Source organism: Anolis sagrei, chromosome 4, assembly GCF_037176765.1.
Source record: "Anolis sagrei isolate rAnoSag1 chromosome 4, rAnoSag1.mat, whole genome shotgun sequence".
NCBI classification, from domain to species: Eukaryota; Metazoa; Chordata; class Lepidosauria; order Squamata; family Dactyloidae; genus Anolis; species Anolis sagrei.
The window spans coordinates 99,163,415-99,186,518 of record NC_090024.1 but is presented as its reverse complement, the minus strand read 5'-3'; the positions used below and the strand labels follow the sequence as shown (position 1 = coordinate 99,186,518).

Here is a 23,104-nt window from a genome sequence, read left to right as displayed (position 1 = left end):
CAAAGTAAATGCTGTTTCTGCACAAAATATTGTTTCTATGAGATAATTTTACACAGAATAAACCCCCACATACATTGTGTTAGAAGTTTGGCCTGGTGGTGCTGTGTAGAAAATGCTATGTGTGAATTTGGCACAGTTCTGAGCTGTAAAGATTCCTGTCAGTCCAGGATTCTTCTTATTAACGTTTCTCAACACTGGAAAAAACCTGTTTTTTAACCATTTGAATATTATTTCCAGCCCTATTTAGAAGGCTTTAAATGAGGGGGGGGGGGGGGGTAAATTCATGGAGGTTATGGCTATTCTATTGTTATATTTTTCTATCTAAGCTCAGATGCAGCTCCCTCTGAATAACAGAGATATCTGGTGATCCCTGTTGAAATGTTGAACTCCCAGGTTTTTAATCTGATCCAACAGGACTGTTCTTGCATTATTAAATCTTTAAAGGAAATATGTTTGGTTCCAATTATTTTGTTTGTTTGGAAAACAACAGAAGAGTGTTTCACACATGCACTCGTGGTTTGCATCATGGGAACTTATTATATAATGAAAATATAGTCTTTAGAATACAAATAGACCTGACAAAATACTACGGCAATATTTTTCCCCTCAATGAATTTCCTTGAGTTGATATGCCATACTTGCTCTTGAAATCTGATGAAGAAAGTATAACCTCCTTTTCACCCTACATGACATAAATAACAAAAAATGACTGATCCAATGTCTTGGATACAGCAGTCTTGACAAAAAAAATGCTAACTTAAAAATAGAAGACAGGGAATCATGCTTCGGAAGAGCAAAAAAAGTGAGTCTGTGCAGAAAGGGGTTTAAATTTCAGACTGAAGGCATGAGCAGCAGTCCAGCAATGATGAAAGAATTTAAGAAGAGGAGATTATCTGCAAAAGAGGAAACAGTAGAGAATTGAAATGTGAGTGCAGGTATGAAACAAAGGAACAGATAAAAGCTGGGAAGGAAGCACATATTCTGAAGGTGAAAATAAAGGCTGGGGTGGGAGAGGAATGAAAAGCATAAGAATGGTAAGGATGTTCAAAAACAACCAAAAAGACTCAGCTGAGATAAGATGAAACAAAATCTCAAAGATGAAATTGGCAACTGTAACGATAACATGAGTGCAAGAACCCTGAAAGACTGGAGCTTTTTAAAAAGGCATTGGAAAAGCTGGCCGAATGTGAGGAAAAGACATTTGTAGAATACAATAAATGCATACAAGTCCCTTTAAATACAGCATCACCCTCACCCTGAAACTTGGTTCAATGAAACAAAATTGCTACAATTTTCAAAGACCTCCAAACCTGGATTCTCACTGGCAGCTTTGAAAAAGAAAGAGCTATGCTCACAGACATCTAAGTATTTGTCTTTTTTATAGCTGACAGGAAGAGAAACACTTTCCTGCAGTTGTCTTTATCACAATTGGAAGTGGGGGCAATGCTGCTGATGTCCGTCACTCAAAGATATTCTTTGGTTTGGATTTGGAAGGAAACCTCTCTTCTCTTAAGCTTCAGATCAACAAACTACAGTGTACTCTCCTGTGGCTTACAACGATATTTCACAAGACAGGTAATGATGCTTGCACAGGAAGACAGGAATATCTCTTGCAACAACCTTCAAAGTGGGGATGTTGAAGCATGTCTATCTGCACACTGACTAATAGGAAATCAACTTTAAAATGGTGTTCAAGTGAAGGAGATGTGCTAGACCATTCCCTTGTAAGGGGAAAACAAAAGGAAAATCAAGATACCACTGGCAAGAAACCTAGCCGATGTGATAGTTTGAATGTTGGAAATAACGCTCTGGCAGACCAGGCTCCTGGTCAGTCATGCTAACCCAACATGCATTGAGTAATTTTAGACAATTCCCACTCTGTCAGTTTGGGAGGAAGGCAATGGCAAATGTCCTTTGAATAAATTTCTGTCAAGATAAACCTGTGAAAAGTTTGTTATAAGTGAGAGTTGACACAAAGGCACACAACAAAAACATCAACAAAACAACAAATAATTGGAATGGGAGATGTAGATATTAAGAATAAAACCAACTTTTATCTGTTTTGTTTGGTAGGGGGGAAATGGGTTGAATGAGTAGTATTCATTAAAAATCTATAATGGCCTTATTGTATGTTTTACTTAGGCAACGGGGCATATTTTTTTACTGGTCTGTGGTAAAGTTTCAGATTTACCCCTGTGCTGGAACTGAATGGCTATCTATGACATAGGCATTACTAATTACGTAGTCTGTTTCATGGAATGGCCCCAAGGAATCTATTTAATGAACATGCAAGAGAGACTGTCATGCATATGTGTTGAAAGCCAATACTATCCATACTGACTAATCAGAGGTGGGTAAGACAACAAGGCCTCCATTGATCTCATATACTGTGACCGAAAGTTAGATAACATGGTATAGAATGCTAGGAACTTACAAGCTCCGAGAAAACTAAAATACAATTGGGATAGACAACAAACCATTGGGATGGAACGTTCTCCTCTTCAGGGTTTATGTCAACTAATTAGACCCAGTTTCAGAATTCTTTACCCCTCTCCCACCCCATCCTCCCTGCTGGCCAAAGAACATTTGGTGTCCATGGGCTCCTTGATTGTCATTATGTTTTGTCATCTCTTTGATTTTCTCACTTTGTTTTCTTTTTCTTAAAAAAAATTGAACTGCAAATTCTGGAAGTTTCCTCAAGTATTTTGATAGTTCCTATCTGGCGTGGGCTGGTCCATGAGGTCACGAAGAGTCGGAGACGACTGAACGAATGAACAACAATCTGTTATGTGGATGGTGTTGTTTGGTTACCTATTGAGTGAGACTCCTCCTTGAACATTCACAATCACTCATTTATAATAGCAATTGCCTCCATCTCCAGTATTTAGTTTAATATGATCAGTCTGACTGTAACAAATACAAACAGTAAACTATCCATCTTTCTTTTAGCAATGAAAAAACTTTATTAGAAGAGCTCAGAGAAATTGTTTTGAACAGAATGTCCTGATATTATTGCCATACTTCCCTTAACACTCTTTAAGAATGTTTTGATCGTTGGGCATTGCTAAATGTATACTTGTACTCTTTTGGGGGAAAACACCTCTAGTACTTTGCTGCTGTTGGGGATATATATTTTCTCTTACTCTAGATAGGAAGAAAGTTACAGATGACAAAGGTACTGATTGAAAATATGGAAATATTTGTGTTTCTGTTCAAATATAGATTAATTTTTCATGCAACTGCGGCCTTCTAAAAATTCAATTATCATTGGCTTTCTACCTTGGCTATCAGATGGAACATGTAGAAACTAGGACTGGGAAACAACAGAAAAATTTGTTTCTAAAATCGATTTGTATTTGGGGTTTTTTTTGTTTCGATATTTAAAATAATTACAAAATTGTCCTTTTAAAAAGTTCGATATTTACAAAATTTCGTAAATGGTAAAAAATTAACGAATCGATTTCCGAAACAATAACGAATCGATTCGTTAATGGCGGACGCGACCGCGAAATACGCTAAAAAACCTCCAAAACCTTCTGAAGCTTCCCTCTCCCTCTGTTGTTGACTGTTGGTGTGATATTATAATTTTTTTTCACTAATTAAACCATAAAACTGGCCCACACATCCGGAAATAATAACGAAATGACCTCAAAACAATAACGAAACGAATACAATATCGAAATACAAAGCATTTGCAAAACATTTTTGAAAATTCGTTTTTTTGAATAATTGCTCCAGAATGGTTCGTTATCGTTTTGTAATTGAAAAAATTAACAAATTATTAACGAATTACGAATTAATGAAACGAAACGGCCCAGCCCTAGTAGAAACCTATTTCTACAGGAACCTTTCTTCACAGTAATTATGTAATTGAGTTCCAGTTCAGGATACTTATTGTAGAAATTTGATATACTGGAAAATTGGTTTATGAAAATGGTGACTATGACAACAACATCTGCTTTGAACCCAAAAGTCCACATTGTATCCAGGCCTGCTGTGTCACTCACTCATGTTACTAGAAAAATTCTATTCATCTAAGTCTAGTTATATTGAGTTACTGTGCTGGAAAATAAGTTGAGGGCAAGCTTTAGGAGAGATGAAGGCAACAGAAATAGAGTGGTAGTGAATGCTAGAATGCTTTGGGGAGTACTCACTCATGCATTATTCACAATTGAAGAGTTCTTTTAATACATAACCATTAAATGCCAACTCAAGAGGATAGGGAAGAACCTGCTTTGTGCTTTTCCTTTAGGCAAAGTTTAATTTGTTGTTCAACTCTGTTTGTATTAAAATATTTCAACTGGTTTAGGCTATACAAAATGTTGTGATTAAAGTTGAATATCACATCTTAGTATCTTTAAGTTTTTTTATAGTATTTTCTTAACAAAAATACCCATTTTCCTTTATTCTGGTCGGGTCACCCTACCTTTTTTCTATGCTTTCTTTTTAAAACCAGGCAATGAAATGAAGTAGGATAGACTGAAAGACAGTAAGTTAGATGCACGTATCTGCCTCCAAAAGGAGGTATGTGAAATAACAGTCTTCCACAAACACAGAACCCCTCCAAACTGTAGCCCAAAAGTGAGGGGAGCCTGTAAGTGAGGTTGGCTTTGATTCAGGTATTAAAATGAAACAGAGGTTTGGTGGAAAGTGGAACAACAGCCATCATGTATTAGAAGATGTTTCTTTCTTATTTTGGTAAATTTCCAATCTTCCTGACTTCTGCATGGCATTCTGCAATTCCATCAGCAGATTCCCACTCACTCATAAAGTTTAGACTGATGGAGGTAGAAATATCAGCTTCTGTTTCTTCTTTATTATGTGGTCAAAAACTAGAACTAATCCACTATCTTTCAAATGATCACTCTAGGATCTTCATAGCCCAGCAAAAAGTTCAACCCAAGTCTTTTCAATTCACATCCATTAGGCTACTTTCAAGGTATCTCTCTTGTATTTCTATACTTTTATTTCTCAACTTTATGGAGAACTTTAAGATATTTCCCCTAAAGTTTGAAGCTGGAGGAAGAGTTCATTATTTTAAAAAGTAGGACCAGTGAGTTGAACAGTTGGGCCAGTGATTTCCCCTTCTGTTGTAAATGTCATTCAATGTCAGGAGGAAATTATTCAACCACACAGCACTTTCTTTTGCACTGTTAGTAGCTGCTGTCCATCTCTTTTACTGATTCTGGGCTATCTTCCAGGATCCTTTCCAGTTCCTTACTTCTTTGTGGTTTTGAAATGCTTTCTTCAAGACTCACAATATCCTTCTGAAAGAGGAGCTTTTCCAACTTCCTGTTTCTCATGCCATATTTCCACTCTCTCCTAAGTACCTTCACTGTTTGTTTGTTTGTTTGTTTTTCAAAAAGGTAAATTGACTCTGACTGTGACCCTGAAACAAGAGCCCAAGGCTTCCGCATGGGAGAATTCCCCTGAGTAAACAAATCAAAATCACCAACAGTACCGCAACAAATACGCAAAGACAAACCCTCCAATTCTGTCTCTAGCTGTAAAGCTCACCCTTGTTGCAGCACTTTCACAAGTGAAGTAGTTTCCTGATATTTTGCTCAGAGTTTGTCTTCTTTTTCAAGAAATATTCTAAACCTCCACATATTTGCATGCTTATACAAATGAATTGAATGTTTTAAAGTCTTTCCTGCTCTATAGATATAAAGAAATTCCTGATTGAATGAAGATGGATCATTTATTACTTCCAGAAAAGGTTGAAAGATGATCAGATATTAAAAGTGCTAGCCTCTGAAATACATAACACAGAATAAGTAGTGACTGAACATTCTAATTTTCCAATCCAGAATAACTAATATATATATTACAAAATTCCAAGAGGCTTATGCTTTGGATAAGGAAACAGTTAAGAAATGTGAAATTTGTACTGTTTCTATGCCTTTAGCATTTGATATACTGTATAAATATGTTAAATGATAGCTTACTTCTGGTTTAGACGGAATGATGACATTCCAACTTAGGTTAATAATTCCAAGTGTAAATGATATATTAATTAATTTAAACCAGTTAATTTTGGTCTTTGGTGAAGATATGTGACATGGTGGGTAGAAAAAGGCTATCTAAAAATGAATGGGGAATGAATTCCACCTGTTGTGTCTATTCTTGCGTCTATTCAATTTATATTTCTCCTTGGGGAGAATGCAACTAATGCTTAATTTCAAAAACATATAATATTCTTATCAGAATTTCTAAATCATTGAGTTGTTAGGTTTCTAATTCATATTGAAAATATTGAATAATGCAAAAAAGCACATTCATGACATGTATTGTAGTATAATGTTTTATTAAAGCAGGTGGGGTATTAGAAGGGCAAATATAACTTTTCTAGGTTCTTGTGGGTGTTTTTCTTTTGGGCTATAGGGCCATGTTCTAGAGGCATATCTCCTGACGTTTCGCCTGCATCTATGGCAAGCATCCTCAGAGGTAGTGAACAGTTGGGACAGTGATTTCCACCAAGAAAATCCAACAAATGCTACGTTCAGCAAAGGACAAGAGGGATCCTCTCACCTCTGCAAGAGTCTACCGTATACCATGCAGCTGTGGACAAGTCTACATAAGGACCACCAAACGCAGCGCCCAGACACGCATCAAGGAACATGAAAGGCACTGCAGACTACTTCGACCTGAGAAGTCAGCCATAGCAGAGCACCTGATGAACCAGCCTGGACACAGCATGTTATTTGAGAACACAGAAATGCTGGACCACACCAACAACCACCATGTCAGACTACACAGAGAAGCCATTGAAATCCACAAGCATGTGGACAATTTCAACAGAAAGGAAGAGACCATGAAAATGAACAAAATCTGGCTACCAGTATTAAACAAACTCTAAAATTACAACAGCAAAACAGCAGGGAGGAAACAAGCAGGCACATCTTAACACCTCTCAACAAAAGATTTTCCCAGGCTCAGGCAGGCCTTCAAATGCTAATGAAGGTAGTCAGTTGAAACATTCACACCTAGCTCTAGCAGAGAAGAGCTCTTTGCCCCACCCCAGCCATTCCACAGATATATAAACCCATTGTCCTATTTCCTACAGACCTCACTACCTTTGAGGATGCTTGCCATACATGCAGGCGAAACGTCAGGAGAAATGCCTCTAGAACATGGCCCTATAGCCTGAAAAAACCCACAAGAACCTAGTGATTCCAGCCATGAAAGCCTTCGACAATACATTATAACTTTTCTTCATGATTCTGTCTTTTATTTGAACACGGAAATAAAAAGAAAGGTTGCAATATCTTTTATATGAAGATGTCAGTGCTCTTGAAGCAAAAAGCCAAAGTAACATTCTGTAGTTCCAGAACATCTATTTTTAAAAAAGCCAGTATGTAGCATGGGTAAAAAAAAACTAATATGAAAATATTACAAAGTTATTGGGTTTAAATTTTTAAAAGTCCCTGGATTTCATTCGCAACAGAAAAACTATGAATACGGTGTCATTGTTATAAACAACTTCTGGCCTGACAGATTATTATTTCTGCCCACTGACAAAAAAGATTCTGAAAAAAGAAAGCAGACATCCTCTTGAAGGAGAGATCCCAGTGTGTCCTGCCCATGGAATAACACATTTGATTTACCTCCATTGTCCTTTAATGTAAAGTTGGGATTTGAAGGAAAACTCTCATCCAGGGAAAAATAAAATCTTTGTCCATTTGCAAAGTCATCCTTGTCCGTAGCACTGATCGTCTGAATAACCTGGAAGGAAAAATGCAATAATGAACTTTGATGAACTTTGAACTGGATCTAAATTTTGACAGGGATTTATTAGCTCGGCTTTTAAACAAAATATTCAACTTGGCTGGCCCATCAGCCTAAATCCTGTTGGGGACTTACATCTAGAATCATAGAATCAAGGAGTTGGAAGAGACCTCATGGGCCATCCAGTCCAACCCCCTGCCAAGAAGCAGGAATATTGCATTCAAATCACCCCTGACAGATGGCCATCCAGCCTCTGTTTAAAAGCTTCCAAAGAAGGAGCCTCCACCACACTCCGGGGCAGAGAGTTCCACTGCTGAACGGCTCTCACAGTCAGGAAGTTCTTCCTCATGTTCAGATGGAATCTCCTCTCTTGTAGTTTGAAGCCATTGTTCCGTGTCCTAGTCTCCAGGGAAGCAGAAAACAAGCTTGCTCCCTCCTCCCTGTGGCTTCCTCTCACATATTTATACATGGCTATCATATCCCCTCTCAGCCTTCTCTTCTTCAGGCTAAACATGCACAGCTCCTTAAGCCGCTCCTCATAGGGCTTGTTCTCCAGACCCTTGATCATTTTAGTCGCTCTCCTCTGGACACATTCCAGCTTGTCAATATCTCTCTTGAATTGTGGTGCCCAGAATTGTACACAATATTCCACAATATTTATAACTGCAATGACTTCTGAAGGAATTACAACTGGGCAATTCTATATTTGTATCTAGTAAAATGCTACTGTTATGTTACTATCTAGAGGATTAACAAAATGACTGATATGCACTGGAAGAAATAAACATGAATTTTGCAGTGTATTGGTCCCATTGTACATTAGGATAGCAGCTAAAGAGTGTCAATGCATGCCATGATAGTGTTGCTGGTATCCCATTCACAATTCATTAAGAGGGCTTCTTAATGCCTTTGCTACATACCTAAGTCTATGTTAGGTTATGTAACATCTATCTTTTGAGAGGTTAAACACATATTATTTGAAATGTTGTGTCAATATACTGGAATGCAATAGAAGGGATGGAACCATTTTCCTTTCTAATCCCTCTTATGACCCTTCATTTTGTTGATCTTAATTTATAGTCTTTCTGTTCTGTTTGCTTTGTAAGCAATTTCTTTCACAGTACAAAGTAACTGTTTTGGAAAGCGTCCTCTTGTATAGATTATTTTAATGGCAACATCCACAAGTACAACTTTTTGCTCTTGTTTAAAATTTTCTCCACTACTTTTCATTTGCAATCCCCAAAGAGTTTGCAGCACATCAAAAATCAATAGAACAAAACAAATAGAATTACATAAGCAGATACACCATTCCATTATACATTTTAGGAAGATCAAAACAGTTCATAGCTAGAGGATAGCCAAAATTAGAGGGGAACAAAGAGTCAGCATTGTGGTCCGATGTACCACAGAGTGGATATAATGACCCAACATCATCACAGAGCATTGCCATTCCCAAATGGTGAATGGTGAGGCTATAACAGGCACAACAACAGGGAGGTAATTCTTGACAAATATTCTTTTTGAGGGAAGCAATGAATAATTTTCACAATATTCTTCCAACTCTGAAAATCATCACATTTTTGAAAACTATTGATAACTCAGGATTCTTCTGCACAACACTTGAACATGGATATTTTGCAAAGAAACCAGCATTTCTATAGATAAATACAATTTTTGTGAGGAATAAATGGTTGATTCTGAATGTTATGCAGAATAAAGCAAAAGCAGAAGGCCAGGAAGGGAGAAACGGAGTTACCTGTCTGAAGGAAGGAAGGGATGATGAGGCAAAAGGAGAGGAAACACAAGAAGAGTTTTGAAGAGGAAGCTGTCATGTTAAGGTTGCGAATCTCTACTGAATGCCAGAGGCAAAGCCTCATTTCAATTTATGAAAGCTACCTGAGCTGCCAGCAGAGTAAACATGCCTCCAGATTCTTCAGAGGCTTGCGAGGCAGCCACACTCCTCCCTTCGAGCATTAGAGATCCCCACATGCTTAATGTGTCACAAAGGAAATCAATAAAAAATGTAGTATAGAAGGCAAAATAATTATAGGGAATTTAAAATTGACTTTGGTGATTACCCTGATTATTGATAGTTGCCTTATAAGTAATGAAAGAATGGAATTACAACACTATAAAATGAATATGCAATTTCCGTATTCCAGTAAATTGTCCGCTACCATTTTCTCTCTCCTAAGTCACTTAAGCACTAAGCCCTAACCACTTAAACAGTGCTTCTTAAGCATTGCCTCTTATTTTAATCCCATTCCCTTAATTGTGTAGTCCTCAGTCAGCAGACATTCTGGGAAAACAGCTTTTGGAAGTTTGTAATATGCTCAGCCTCTGACATACATAGATGAATAAAAGATTGCCAAGATGCTACTGAAATTCTGCCTATAAGGCATTCAAAGAGCTATGTGTATGTGTGTTTTTCCACTGACAAAACATCTGAGAATCTTTGAACAAAGAAAAAAGAACTGGAAAGTATTTTGCAATTTTTGTTTCTTCCCAGGGAAGATGACTGTAGCATACTGCATGCAATGAAGCAAGTAAGACACAATCCCAGCACCTAATATTCCATTTCTAAGGAACTTGGGGTGGGAGAAGTGCAACTTTGCATTTTCAAGGGAAAACAATTAAATCAAGAAGGGAAGTCACACTTGGGCTTCTATTATTTCTCTGGTTGTAACTCAGTAGCAAGTTGCAGAATAAGCAAAGGCACCACAGTTACGCAGATAATTTCGATCTGTACAAATATGAAGACAAATTGTTGCGAGACATTATCCTAGCATTAGGAAATAAAAAATAGGATTTAAGGACAATAAAATTTCCACATTTGCAGATTGCTAGACTACAATTTAAAATGTATGCATGTAAGGGTATGAAACTGTCTTTACTATGAGGATAACTGTGCATTCAAACATTGATTTAAAAAATCCACAATTTCTTCTCCAAACTAAAGAATAGATCTCAGACACAGCAAACACAAACTGAAACATCAGCACCCATTGGAATTTTTCAAACTGATAAAAAAACAGAGGAAGGACACTATCATAAATAAATACAAAGGTCAATTCAACCTGAAGGACTCTCAATGCTTATTCAAAGCTGGCCTCATTCTACTTAAGAGGTACTCCTTATTTAGAGAGCATCTATGGCAACTGTGTCTCCCAGGTATCTCATGCTTGTGGCATTATTATGACTCTGTATACAAATGTATAGTGTGATAGTATTTGTTATAACTATATAGAATTCTTTATATTGCACCTAAAATGCCTTTTCTGAATTGCTGGGGAAGGAGCAGTAAAAAGGGCTACTAGAATGATCAAGGGACTGCCTTACAAGGAAACATTACAATAGTTGGGGTTGTTTAGCTAGAAAAACACAAGGTGAGCAATGGGAGATATAATAGATGGGCATAAATGCACTGTGTACAGAAAAATACAAAAAAGAAGCTTCTCTCTCTTTTGTGTCATACTAAAAATAATGCCTTTTTCACTTAGAAAGGAATGGTGGGAAATTCAATGATGACGATGATGACGATGATGATGAGCCAACAATGTCATGTGGCGGCAAAAAAAGTCAATGGGATTTTGGCCTGCATCAATAGGAGCATAGTGTCTAGTTCTAGGGAAGTCATTCTGCCTTGGTTAGACCACACCTGGAATATTGTGTCCAATTCTGGGCACTACAGTTGAAGAAAGATATTGACAAGCTGGAATGTGTCCAGAGGAGGGTGACTAAAATGATCAAGGGTCTGGAGAACAAGCCTTATGAAGAATGGCTTAAAGAGCTGGGCACGTTTAACCTGAAGAAGAGAAGGCTGAGAGGAGACATGATAGCCATGTATAAATATGTGAGAGGAAGTCACAGGGAGGAGGGAGCAAGCTTGTTTTCTGCTTCCCTGGAGACTAGGACATGAAACAATGGCTTCAAACTACAAGAAAGGATATTCCATCTGAACATGAGGAATAACTTCCTGACTGTGAGAGCTGTTCAGCAGTGGAACTCTCTGCCCCGGAGTGTGGTGGAGGCTCCTTCTTTGGAAGCTTTTAAACAGAGGCTGGATGGCCATCTGTCAGGGGTACTTTGAATGAAATATTCCTGCTTCTTGCAGGGGGTTGGACTGGATGGCCCATGAGGTCTCTTCCAACTCTATGATTCTATGATTCCATGATGATGATAGTAAGTCTTTATTTATTAGGGTTGGATAGGTTCGTTCGGAAAAAACTCAAATTCGAAATAAAACATTAGAATTTGGGCATCCAATGCAGTTTTGAACCATGCAGGAAAGGTGGTGGTGGGGTCCAAATTTGAACCGTGACAGCTGGAAACTGTCACTGAAGTTCATTTTCAAATCACGCAATTATGAACTAAGGAAAATTACAAAATGAATGAATATGAAGCAAAGTGAATTCTTTTAGCTTCATTTACATCATCCTGTCACATATAAGCCATGGAGATATGACTTCAGAAATACTCCGAACTATAACATGCCATTATAAGGAAGAACATGTTGACCAAGTCAGGGAAATGTTACTTAGTTATATAGTGCATTTTTGTCATGCTTTTTTTACCAATAGCAGTAGGCAAAAATGCTAGCAAAGATAATTCCAAGCAATTTAAATAGTAAAAGCATTGTCATGACTCAGTACACATGGGCATTACAATAATGTCTCATTAAATCAGTTACTGTTCCTTTGGTCACTTCCACCTATTCTATTGCTAACTGTGGTAATTCTAGAGTTAATACCAGTAAGAGCTGACCTCTGAAGATGCACACATTTCTCAAACCAAAAACAATCTGGGTTCACCTGATCACTTTGATGACTTCAGTTAACCTTGGACCAATTGCACACCCCCATGCCACTGTCAACACATTCAAATATATTTCCTATCAACTTTCAATGGTACTTTATGCACCTTCCATAATGACTACGGGAAATCAAGAATTAGGGTTCAATTCCAGAGAGGGAGCCTGACAAATGGTTACCACTTCCAAGAAAGGCACAAATTATGCATTGCTAACCTGATGAAGTACTAATGAAAAATAACAATATAGGACTGTCAAATCGCTCTTAAGGCCAAGAAGTTCCTCCTAATGGTCAATGGAAATCTACTCTCCTGGAGTTTCAAACTATTAGAAAACCAAAAGCAATGCCATGGAAGAAGGAATAGAGGGGGTTGGTGCTTCCTTTAGGTTCTCCCAAGATGGGTTAAGTTCATGCCTTTTGTAGCTCATCTCAGAAAAGGGGATGGTTTCTATTTTGATAAGGGTGTAGGTATCTTGACCATATAGAGATTGACCCAAGTTTTTCTGGTAGATTGTTTTGACTTAATCTTTTATACCTATACATAGGTATATAGAGTAGTTAAAGAGCGCAACCATTTTATTCCTCAGTCGTCTTTTCACTAAGCTCAATATGTCCAATTCCTTCAACCTTTCATCCCCACATGTTTCAGTCCTCATTGCCCTTCCCTAACCCTATTCCAATTTGTCTCTTTCCTTCTTAAAATTAAGCATCCAGAAAAGAATGCAGTACCCCACATGAGACCTGACCAGCAAATAATATAGATGGACTATTACTATTTTTCAGTTTGGAAACTATACGTCTATTAATACAGGCTATAATAGGATCCACCTTTTTTCCTGGAGCATCACACTGCTGACTCATGTTCTATTTATGATCAACAATAATCCCAAGATTCTTTTTGCATGTGGCATTACAAATAAGGGATTTACCTGACAGTGTTTTCATCTATTCCACAATTGTTTAATCAGAGTATTATGGGAGACCTTATCAAGTGCTTGGTGAAATTCAGAAAAATGGAATCCACAGCATTCTTGCCATCTACTAGATACTTGATTTTTTTTTTAAAAAAAAAGATGGAAGTTTTGTTTACTTGACAAACCTATGCTGGTTTATACAGTCCACTGCATTGTCCTCAAGATATTTGCAGACAAATTCCTGTGTAATCTGTTCTATTTTTTCCTGGTGTTGAGGTCTGGATGGCTATTATGTAGTTTTCTGGATTTTCGTTGTCTTTTTTTTTTTAAGTGAGTGGCACTGTTTGCTCTTCTCCACCCCTTTGGTACCTCATCTGCTTTTCAACATTTCTCAAAAATGATGGCAAATAGTTCAGAGAAGACACCCGTAAATTTCTTTTAATTAAGGAGAAATATTTGGCTAAGTTTTTATCACAAGTGTATCTGTGTAGAAATGATAAGGGGATTTTTTTGCCACGTTATATTCCTCAGTTAAGCTATGTAAAAAAATAACATTGCTGGGTCAAGTTCATCATTTATACACCACTTACCTGTGGCCTATAGTGACAGCTGGGCAATTTTTAAAAGCATCTTAGTTCTGCCTCTGAAACACGATCAAGTTGCTACTTACATCTAATTTCACAACTCAGAGGAATTTTTAATCATAGTAATAGAAAATGTGAATCTCTATCAAAGCCATAGTTCCAGGATCATAATATCTAGACATCTGATGCTTCACATTACATTCTAATGCAATCTTAAAGGTGTGCATATGAGCAAGGAGATAATTTAGTTTATAATATAAAATACATTTCATTGACGGCTCCAATTCACTCAGTTCCTGGGTCAGTGCAAACTTGAACTTAGTTGTTTGATGTAGGGAACATAATCCAAATTTATAAGGGTTCCCTTTTCCACCTGCTATGTGACAGTTCTCCAGTATAAATCTTTAGGTTGGCTATAAAAGTATACCATGGCTACTGGTATGCCTAGGGGTCTTATAGGACATTTTTTTAGGAAAAAGGGAAGGCATTATATATTCAATTTTGATTGCTGTGTAACTCTATTGGAAGCATTTAATGACATTATTATTATCATTATTATTTTTAATATTTATACCCCACTTTACCTCAACCATGGGGGACTCAAAGTGGCTCAACATAAAAAGCATCACCATAACAATTTAAATTATACAAATATGTGAACATTAAAACAGGATTAAATATAAAAAGAATTTTAAAAATCCCAGTTAAAACCCATTAACACATATTAAACCATGGCAGTCAAAGTGGTGTCAAGCTGCTATAATTTCGCAGTGTAGCTGTACCCTTGTTCAGTGGTTGTCACTCATTGGTCCTCTAGGTTTTTGAGACTTCGGCTCCCAGAAGGCCCAGATAATGTGGCCAATTCTTGTGAATTGCAGGAATTAAATCTAACATACCAGGAGGACCACATTTTCAGAATTACTTTTCTAGGTGGGCATGATAGAGAGACGTGCTTTGCTTTTACACTACCACCAGCTACATTTCCTCTCCTACACACATAAAATATAATATAATAATATTATTAGCATAGTACAGGAGACAAGGTGGAACTGTCCCCTGGCCCCCTCTCTCTTCACTCTGGCCCAGAGCAGCAGTTGGGGAGGGGTCCCCAACTATATATACAACCAAATATACAATTTTATCCCCTGTGCCAGGTCAATGTGGGTAGGTTGGTGATAACTGCATTGTAGAATGAATGCAGTTGGACACCCCTTGAACTGCCATGGCTCAATGTTATGGGGTCCTTGGAGTTGTAGTTTGGAGAGGTGCCAGCCTTACGGGGCATTATAAACCTCCAACCCTCATGATTCCATAACACTGAGTCATGGCAATTCAAGTGGTGTCACATCTGTGTTTCATGCACACTGGTCTTCCAGGTGATCCGGAGTGCATTTCCCACAATCCCCACTCATTGGCTGAGGCAGCGGAGGCTTCTGGGAGTTGAAGTCCAAAACTCTTGGGAGGACTAGAGCTAAACTACACTTCCCAGGACTAGATAGCATGGAGCTGTGGCACTTCAAGTGACATGAATTAATGGTTATTTAGTTGTGTCAGACAGCTTCCATTTTGCTGCATTGATTAATTCCTTCTGAGTTTTAGTACATAATATAAAGGGTTTTAGAGAAATAGGGATCAGTAACACAGTTATTTTAAACCTCAAAAGGGGATGGGGTGGATTTTCCACTCTACTGAATGGAAGTGATCACTCGTCACTTTGTGAATCTGCATTTTCATTAGTAAAGACAGAAAAGAAAGGTAACAGATAGGAATTTTGCTAGGGTGATATTGTTGATCTATTAAAATAGCATTGTTATCACTACATTTCAATGTTCAGTTTATGGTCCTATATCTTATATTTGCATTCTTTTGTTTTATAATATCAAGGTAGGGCTCTAATTATTTGCTCATTTAATCATCAAAAGAAGCAACAAGTAATTTTAGCAGTTTTCTTCCTCCTCTGAGAAAGTCTTTAAAAAACAGCTATTTCCTAAGATTATCTACAGTTTTCAACTGGTTCTATGCAAAATGTGCAATGTGGCATTTTTGCACAAAAATTATGTTTTGGAAACAGGCATTTTTAACACATAAAATAATATGTCTACATAAATATTATTTTCTGCACAGAAAATTATGTGATCCAGGACATTTAGTAAAAAAAAATATGCATGTGATATTTTTGTGAAGAGAACAGCATTTTCTGCACAAGAAATTGTATTTTACCTAGATAAAGAAAACATTTCTGCGTAGTAATACGATTTTTGACACCGAAAATTCTGATTAACATGGAGAAAAATCACATGGAAATGTTGCATGGAATAATAATAATAATAATAATAATAATAATAATAATAACTATTTTATTTTTATACCCCACCACCATCTCCTTGAAGGGACTTGGGCCAGCTTACAAGGGGACAAGCCAAAAGTACAAGGTTAAAAACATACACAATAAAATAAAATTAAAACAAATTAAAATCAACAACATCATCAGAAAAACAGTTAGAATCACAAGTGCACATTTTAAAAACAGTATAATGGCTGAAAGATTAGGTGCTGGAATAGTCTCATCAGCCTAGTTTTCTTCTTATTGGACTGTCCTCATACTTGAGAAAGATGTTAATTGAATATATTTTTAGTATTTGTCATTGGATCAGGCAGTCGAGTTCTTCAACTGAGAATTCCAAATATTTAAATTCAATATCCATTGTTACATAGGATAAAACCACAGCAATAAAAAGTATAGTAACTGTAAAGTGTGAAAGGGTGCTGGTTTGGCCCTAAGAAACCATACTGTAACAGCCATAGCAGTAAGACCACACCCAAGCATCTTTCTCCCTGGGCCCTCGACTGGAGGAAGAGGTGAGATTGGATACTTCCTCAATTTTTTGAAATATCTGATCTCATTTGGATGTTGCCTTCATAGATATTATTTCACAGTGGGATTCATATCTTTATTTATTATTTATTTACAGCATTTATATTCTGCCCTTCTCACCCCGCAGGGGACTCAGGGCGGATTACAATGTACACATATATGGCAAACATTCAATGCCAATTAGACATACAACGTATATAGACATACACAGAGGCCATTTAAGTTTTTCTGGCCACCAGGGGAGCTGTCGCTTTCATCGTCCATCTGAAACACTGATGAAGTACTTCCACATTCCCCGCATGCTTTGCTGGAGTGCTTTTTGCTGGAGTCTTTTTATGGCCTCATAAATTAGTTAATTTAGCCTCCCCACACATAGGTGGTACCTAATTTTCCTACTTGACAGATAGAACTGTCTTTCGGGTTGCAAAGGTTGAGAACAAGCTACACAATTGGCTGGACACTCACTCCAACCCGGGCTGGCTTCGAACGCAGAACCTTTTGGTCAGAGTGATCTTAATGCAGCTGACACTCAGCCAGCTGCACCACAATCTTTGTGATTCTCTTTTTCATTTCAGCTTCTGCCTTCTTCAGAAGCCTTAAATAAGTGTATGCCTCTACCCAAGGTGGCATTTACACAACACTACAGATGAAATAATCCAAAGTGGATGAATGCTGATAGAAGTAATGTTCCAAAAAGAGTCCATGCAGTATTAGGGCTCTGAATCTCTATATCCAGATGTCCTCTCTTTTCCTCTTAGTGTTTCTGTATTCAAAGTGCTGCTGGGACTTTAAGCATATATTCACTACACATCTCTCTCTAAAGTACAGCACTTTTTTTTAACTGAGCTATTTTCTGTTAGGACATTTGGAGTGCAATGAGCAGATTACCTGGTTAGGCTTTGCATTTTCACAGACAACTACATCATAGTCTTCGGCAAGCTCTGGAGGGTTGTCATTGACGTCAAGAATTTTAATTCCAACAGGGACATGGCTCAGGAGACCAGGACTTTCTGTAAAATAGAAAAGAATGAAGCAATTCAATAGATTCAGAAGACATTTACAGTGTCACAGCTTGTCCTCAAAGCACTGCTCTGGCCCTGAAAGCAGAAGATTGGAAGTCTATTAAAAATAACAGTTTGTCAAAAATTCCAAAGGTTACAGCAGAACTACAGTGAGATGACAACCTTGTAAAACTGTGGTCTACTAAGTCTCACTGATTTTTGAAACAGAAATCAAAAGCTTCAGTGTTCAGCTGTAGATCTGTAATGCTGAGGCTATTAAAGGAACTAAGGAACAAGAGTGGAAGACATTTTCAGAATTTATTACAAACTCCTCTGTTGTAAGCCAAGAATGACTGAATTGATTTCATTTGATGTTATAGCATTATGTTGGTGCCGCATGAGGAGTAGGAAATAAAAGAATAAAAACTACAAGAAAGGGATAAGGGAATATTTTTTTGCTATTTTATTAGTGTTTTAAATGTTATTGTAATATAATAACAAAATCAACAATAACAATTTTATTTCTTACCCAGCTGCCTCTCCTCGAGGCTCAAGGTGAGGCACAACACAGTTAAAAACACATCAACATAAAATATTATGTGAAATACATATATTAAAACATGTTCTATGAGATACATGCATTAAAATACAGAGACAAAGATTAATATACTGTAAATGAAGTACATGTGTTTAAAATTCATAGTTAAAATTGCCTTGGTTGGCCTGCTGGAAGAGATAGGCATTCAATTGTCTCTTAAATTCCTGCTGCTAATTTAGCTGTTGGATTTCTTCCAGCAGGTCATTCCACAGTCCTAGGGCAGCTGATGAGAAGGTCCTCTGGGTGATGGTTGCCAGTCGGGTTCTGGCTGGCTGGAGTAGCCACCCCTCCTTCCACCTTCCCAGAATACCTCAGTGTCCAGGGTGATCCTGTAGATAATACAGATCCAAACCATGTAGGATTTTAAAGGTCAAAACCAACACTTTGTTCTTTGCCTGGAAACCAATTGGCAACCAGTGGAGTGACTATAGTATAGTCACTCCACTGCAATATGCCCATTTCTGGATGTTCCTGTAACTAGCCTGGCTACTGTGTTTTGGATTAATTGAAGTTTCCAAACTTGGTACAGAGGTAGCCCAATGTGAAGGTTATTGAAGAAGTCCAACCTTGAGATTATCAGTGTGTGCACCTCTATCTATCTATCTATCTATCTATCTATCTATCTATCTATCTATCTATTGTCATTGTGAATGTCATGTTATCATGGTAAGGCAAGCAATCATAAATGAGGCAGGAATGCAATATAGATACTGTTGTTCTTTCTAAAAAAATCAAAGATGCATCTAATCTGGATGAGGGCAAACAGTCGTAAGGCCAAACAGGGCATAGGGTTACAGCCTGTACTGGATGGGGTTACACTCCCCCCGAAGGCACAGGTTCACAGGTTGGGTGTGATAGTGGACTCATCGCTGAGCCTGGAGCCCCAGGTTTGGGGGTGACCAGGAGAGCATATGCACAGTTACAGCTTATGCGCCAGCTGCACTCATACCTTGGGAAGCCTGTCTTGGCCATGGTAGTCCATGCTCTGGTTACATCCCATATAGACTACTGCAATGCTCTCTACGTGGGGTTGCCTTTGAAGACTGTTCAGAAGCTCCAAACGGTCCAACAGGCGGCAGCCAGATTGCTAACAGGAGCGGTGCTCAGGCAGCACACAACTCCTCTGTTGCTCCAGCTCCAATGGCTGTCAGTTTGCTACCGAGCACAATTCAAAGTGCTAGCTTTGACTTATAAACCCCTAAATGGTTCTGGCCCAGCTTACCTGTCCAAATGAATCTTCTCTTATGAACCATCTAGGACTTTAAGATTGTCTGAGGAGGCTCTGCTCTCGGTCTCACCTCTGTCTCAGAAGCATTTGGTGGGAACGAGAGACAGGGCCTTCTCATTGGTGGCCCCTTGGCTGCGGAACACCCTTCCTAGGGATATTAGATCAGGCCTCCTCCCTCTTTAACATTCCGCAAAAGGTTAAAACTTGGCTTTTTGAGCAGGCATTTCCAAATTCAATGTAACAGGCAATGATAGACCATGGAACGATTGATGATGTGATTGAATAGTGATTTCAGTAAGGAGACCTTAAGGATGTATGATTTAATTGACTTTTTATGAACCTATATTTATATGCTATGTTTTAATTGTATTTTATATGTTGGGGGGGGCATCAAATTGTGCCGAATGTAAACCGCCTTGAGTTGCCTTCAGGCTGAGAAAGGCAGTATATAAATACGGCAATACATAAATAAATAAATAAATAAATAAATAAATAAATAAATAATAGTCCCAGTGTCCTGTTCCTGTAATGATCATCCAAATGTTTTTGGGAATGTAATAATCATCTTCTGGTGGTATTTCCTGCAAAACCATCCATGAACCTGAAGTTTACATGTGACTACCAGCGATAAATAGATTTATGTCACATTACTTTTTTCAAATCCCTTATACAGCAAGAGTTATCTGTTTAGTCAATTAAAATCAACATTTTCCCATTTGAAGCCTCCCTGCCTGATTTTTTTTGTCAATTTTAAGAGCACGCCAACAATTTTGGTTTTGATGCAGCAACAGTCTGTCTCCCCAGAGTTCAAGGACTCCATATAAAAGAATAATATAGAGAACACAACACATGATATTCTCTATTCTGTTAAATGCCCGCCATGTTATACTTCTAATGTGCAATCATACTGGATTATCTTGCACATTGCCATTTGCAGATAAACAGCCTCATCACACTTAAATATGGATCCATTTAAATCCAATATCGGCCTCCTGCAGAATTCTGGGGTTTGTAGTTTAGTGAGGTTCAGAACCTCTCTGGCTGAGCAGTTCAAAGTCCCCTCCCTAAACTACAAGCCCCAGAATTCTGCAAGGATGAAGAAACTGGATTTAAAGTGGATCTATGCTCAGTGTGATGAGGTCTTTTTAGTACATTTATCTTTAAAAAGAGACAGGGGTAACTATTGCACATTGCATGGGTCTTCTCAATTATGCTTAGTTCAGCAATGTGAATTATTGAGGTTTATTGCGTTTGCAGCTTGTTTAATTACACATCATGTTCCTTGTCCAAAAGCATAAGCTGCAGCATAAATGAGCGCTAATCACAATCATCACTGCTAACCTGAATAATTGGCTTAATTTGTGAGATGAATCATGCAATAAGATCCCCAGAGACATATTTATGACAATAACATTATTATCATTAGGTGACAACTGAAAACAGTTTGATTCTTCCAAAGATACAATGAATGGATGCCCATTTTGCCCCTCTCTGTTCTTTCTTTATTGGATAATAAAACTTTGTTTTAATTTTAGACTTGAAGTTATAATTGTGGAAAAGTGAGAAACATAAAAAGTGTCAAATTTCAAATTAAACACCCAGGCAGGATTAAATATCTTCTTTTTGCCATCTATTTGCAGCAACATGTCTGTTAGATGAATGTAGCATTAAACCATCTGAGCTATGACAGAGTTCTTTTGGATCTCCATATGTTTTGGGCTGTAGCTCACATAGTCCCTACTGTTGCCTAGGTTATCAAAACTTTTAGAAGCTGGAAGCCCAAAGTATCATGTAAGCCAAGGCTCCTCTCTACAAAAAGATACTGCATAGTATTGGTGCATTATGCTGGTGTTATTGTCCATTACTTTTTAAATGACAGAACAATGGTAAAAGGAGCCCCTAGTGGCGCAGCGGGTTAAACCGCTGAGCTACTGAACTTGCTGACTACAAGGTTGGCAGTTCGAATCTAGGGAGACGGGTTGGATCCTGCTGTTAGCCCCAGCTTCTGCCAAACTAGCAGTTTGAAAACATGCAAATGTGAGTATTTATTTATTTATTTATTTATTTAGCGTGTCATCAGCAACCAGACATTTGTATTACATTTTTAACAAAAACAAACAAAAAACAGTTAAAAAAACACAGATTTTGCAAGCTTGGTAGTTGATTAAATGTCCTTTGATCAATAGCTGGCCACTTGGAGTGCCTCTGGTGTTGCTGCAAGAAGGTCCTCCATTGTGCATGTAGCAGGGCTCAGGTTGCATTGCACCAGGTGGTCTGTAATTTGCTCTTCTTCACACTCGCATGTTGTGGATTCCACTTTGTAGCCCCATTTCTTAAGATTGGCTCTGCATCTCGTGGTGCCAGAGCGCAATCTGTTCAGCGCCTTTCAAGTCACCCAGTTTTCTATCTGCCCAGGGGGGAGTCTCTCATTTGGTATCAGCCATTGATTGAGGTTCTGGGTTTGAGCCTGCCACTTTTGGACTCTCACTTGCTGGGGTGTTCCAGCGAGTCTCTGTAGATCTTAGAAAACTATTTCTTGATTTAAGTCGTTGATGTGCTGGCTGATACTCAAACAAGGGATGGGCTGGAGATTTCACTGCCTTGGTCCTTTCACTATTGGCTGCTACTTCCTGGCGGATGTCAGGTGGTGCGATACTGGCTAGACAGTGTAATTTCTCCAGTGCTGTAGAGTGCAGACACCCTGTGATAATGCGGCATGTAAATGTGAGTAGATCAATAGGTATCATTCCGGCGGGATGGTAATGGTGCTACATGTAGTCATGTCGGCCACATGTCCTGGAGGCATCTACGGACAACGCTGGCACTTTGCGTTAGAAATTGAGATGAGCACCACCACACAGAGTCAGACACAACTGGACTTAATGTCAAGGGAAAACTTTACCTTTTTTACATTGGTAAAGTGTGGGGGGCAAGATAAAGTTGCCTTCATAACCATCTAAACCTGTCATTTCCTGAGCAGTCTGTCTTATCTGAGCCTGATTTTTCAGAAGATCCTTGAAGTGAAAGTCACACTGTGAAGGGTGCCTTGGAAAACCATCTCTCATATTCTAAGGCCGTATTCCCACAACACCTTTAACTTTAAGAACCCATCCAGAAGGCAGATGTGGAGGTAACAGGTTGTTCAGGAAAAAGTGGATTTCTTCTGGAACAAGGAGAGGGAATACTTTCTCTGCCTTCCCCAGTCACTCTTGTATGTGAATAAAATATAAAACTTTAAAAGCATAGCTCATCTTCTGGCACATTCAGGCTTTGCAATGTGCCATATGATGAGCTATGCTTCTAAAGTTTTATATTTTAAAGCCACTTTCTAAGGCAGGAGGAAAGGTATCTCTAAAGGGAGACAG

General features: G+C 38.1%; 1 protein-coding gene across 4 annotated transcripts in view; it reads right to left on the bottom strand.

Annotated features, from left to right (window-relative positions):
* The window catches only part of LOC132774511 (cadherin-18), a 768,567-nt gene that overhangs the window by 13,591 nt on the left and 731,872 nt on the right, over nucleotides 1-23,104 (bottom strand). For all 4 annotated transcript variants that reach the window (XR_010909825.1, XM_060774682.2, XM_060774681.2 and 1 more), the window contains 2 exons: nucleotides 17,801-17,922; nucleotides 7,608-7,725 (listed from right to left, as the gene is read on the bottom strand). Coding sequence is in view for 3 of the 4 variants with exons in the window: in XM_060774682.2 (XP_060630665.2) it covers nucleotides 7,608-7,725; nucleotides 17,801-17,922 (240 nt within the window). In the remaining variant the exon portion in view is untranslated. The remainder of the gene's footprint in view (nucleotides 1-7,607; nucleotides 7,726-17,800; nucleotides 17,923-23,104) is intronic.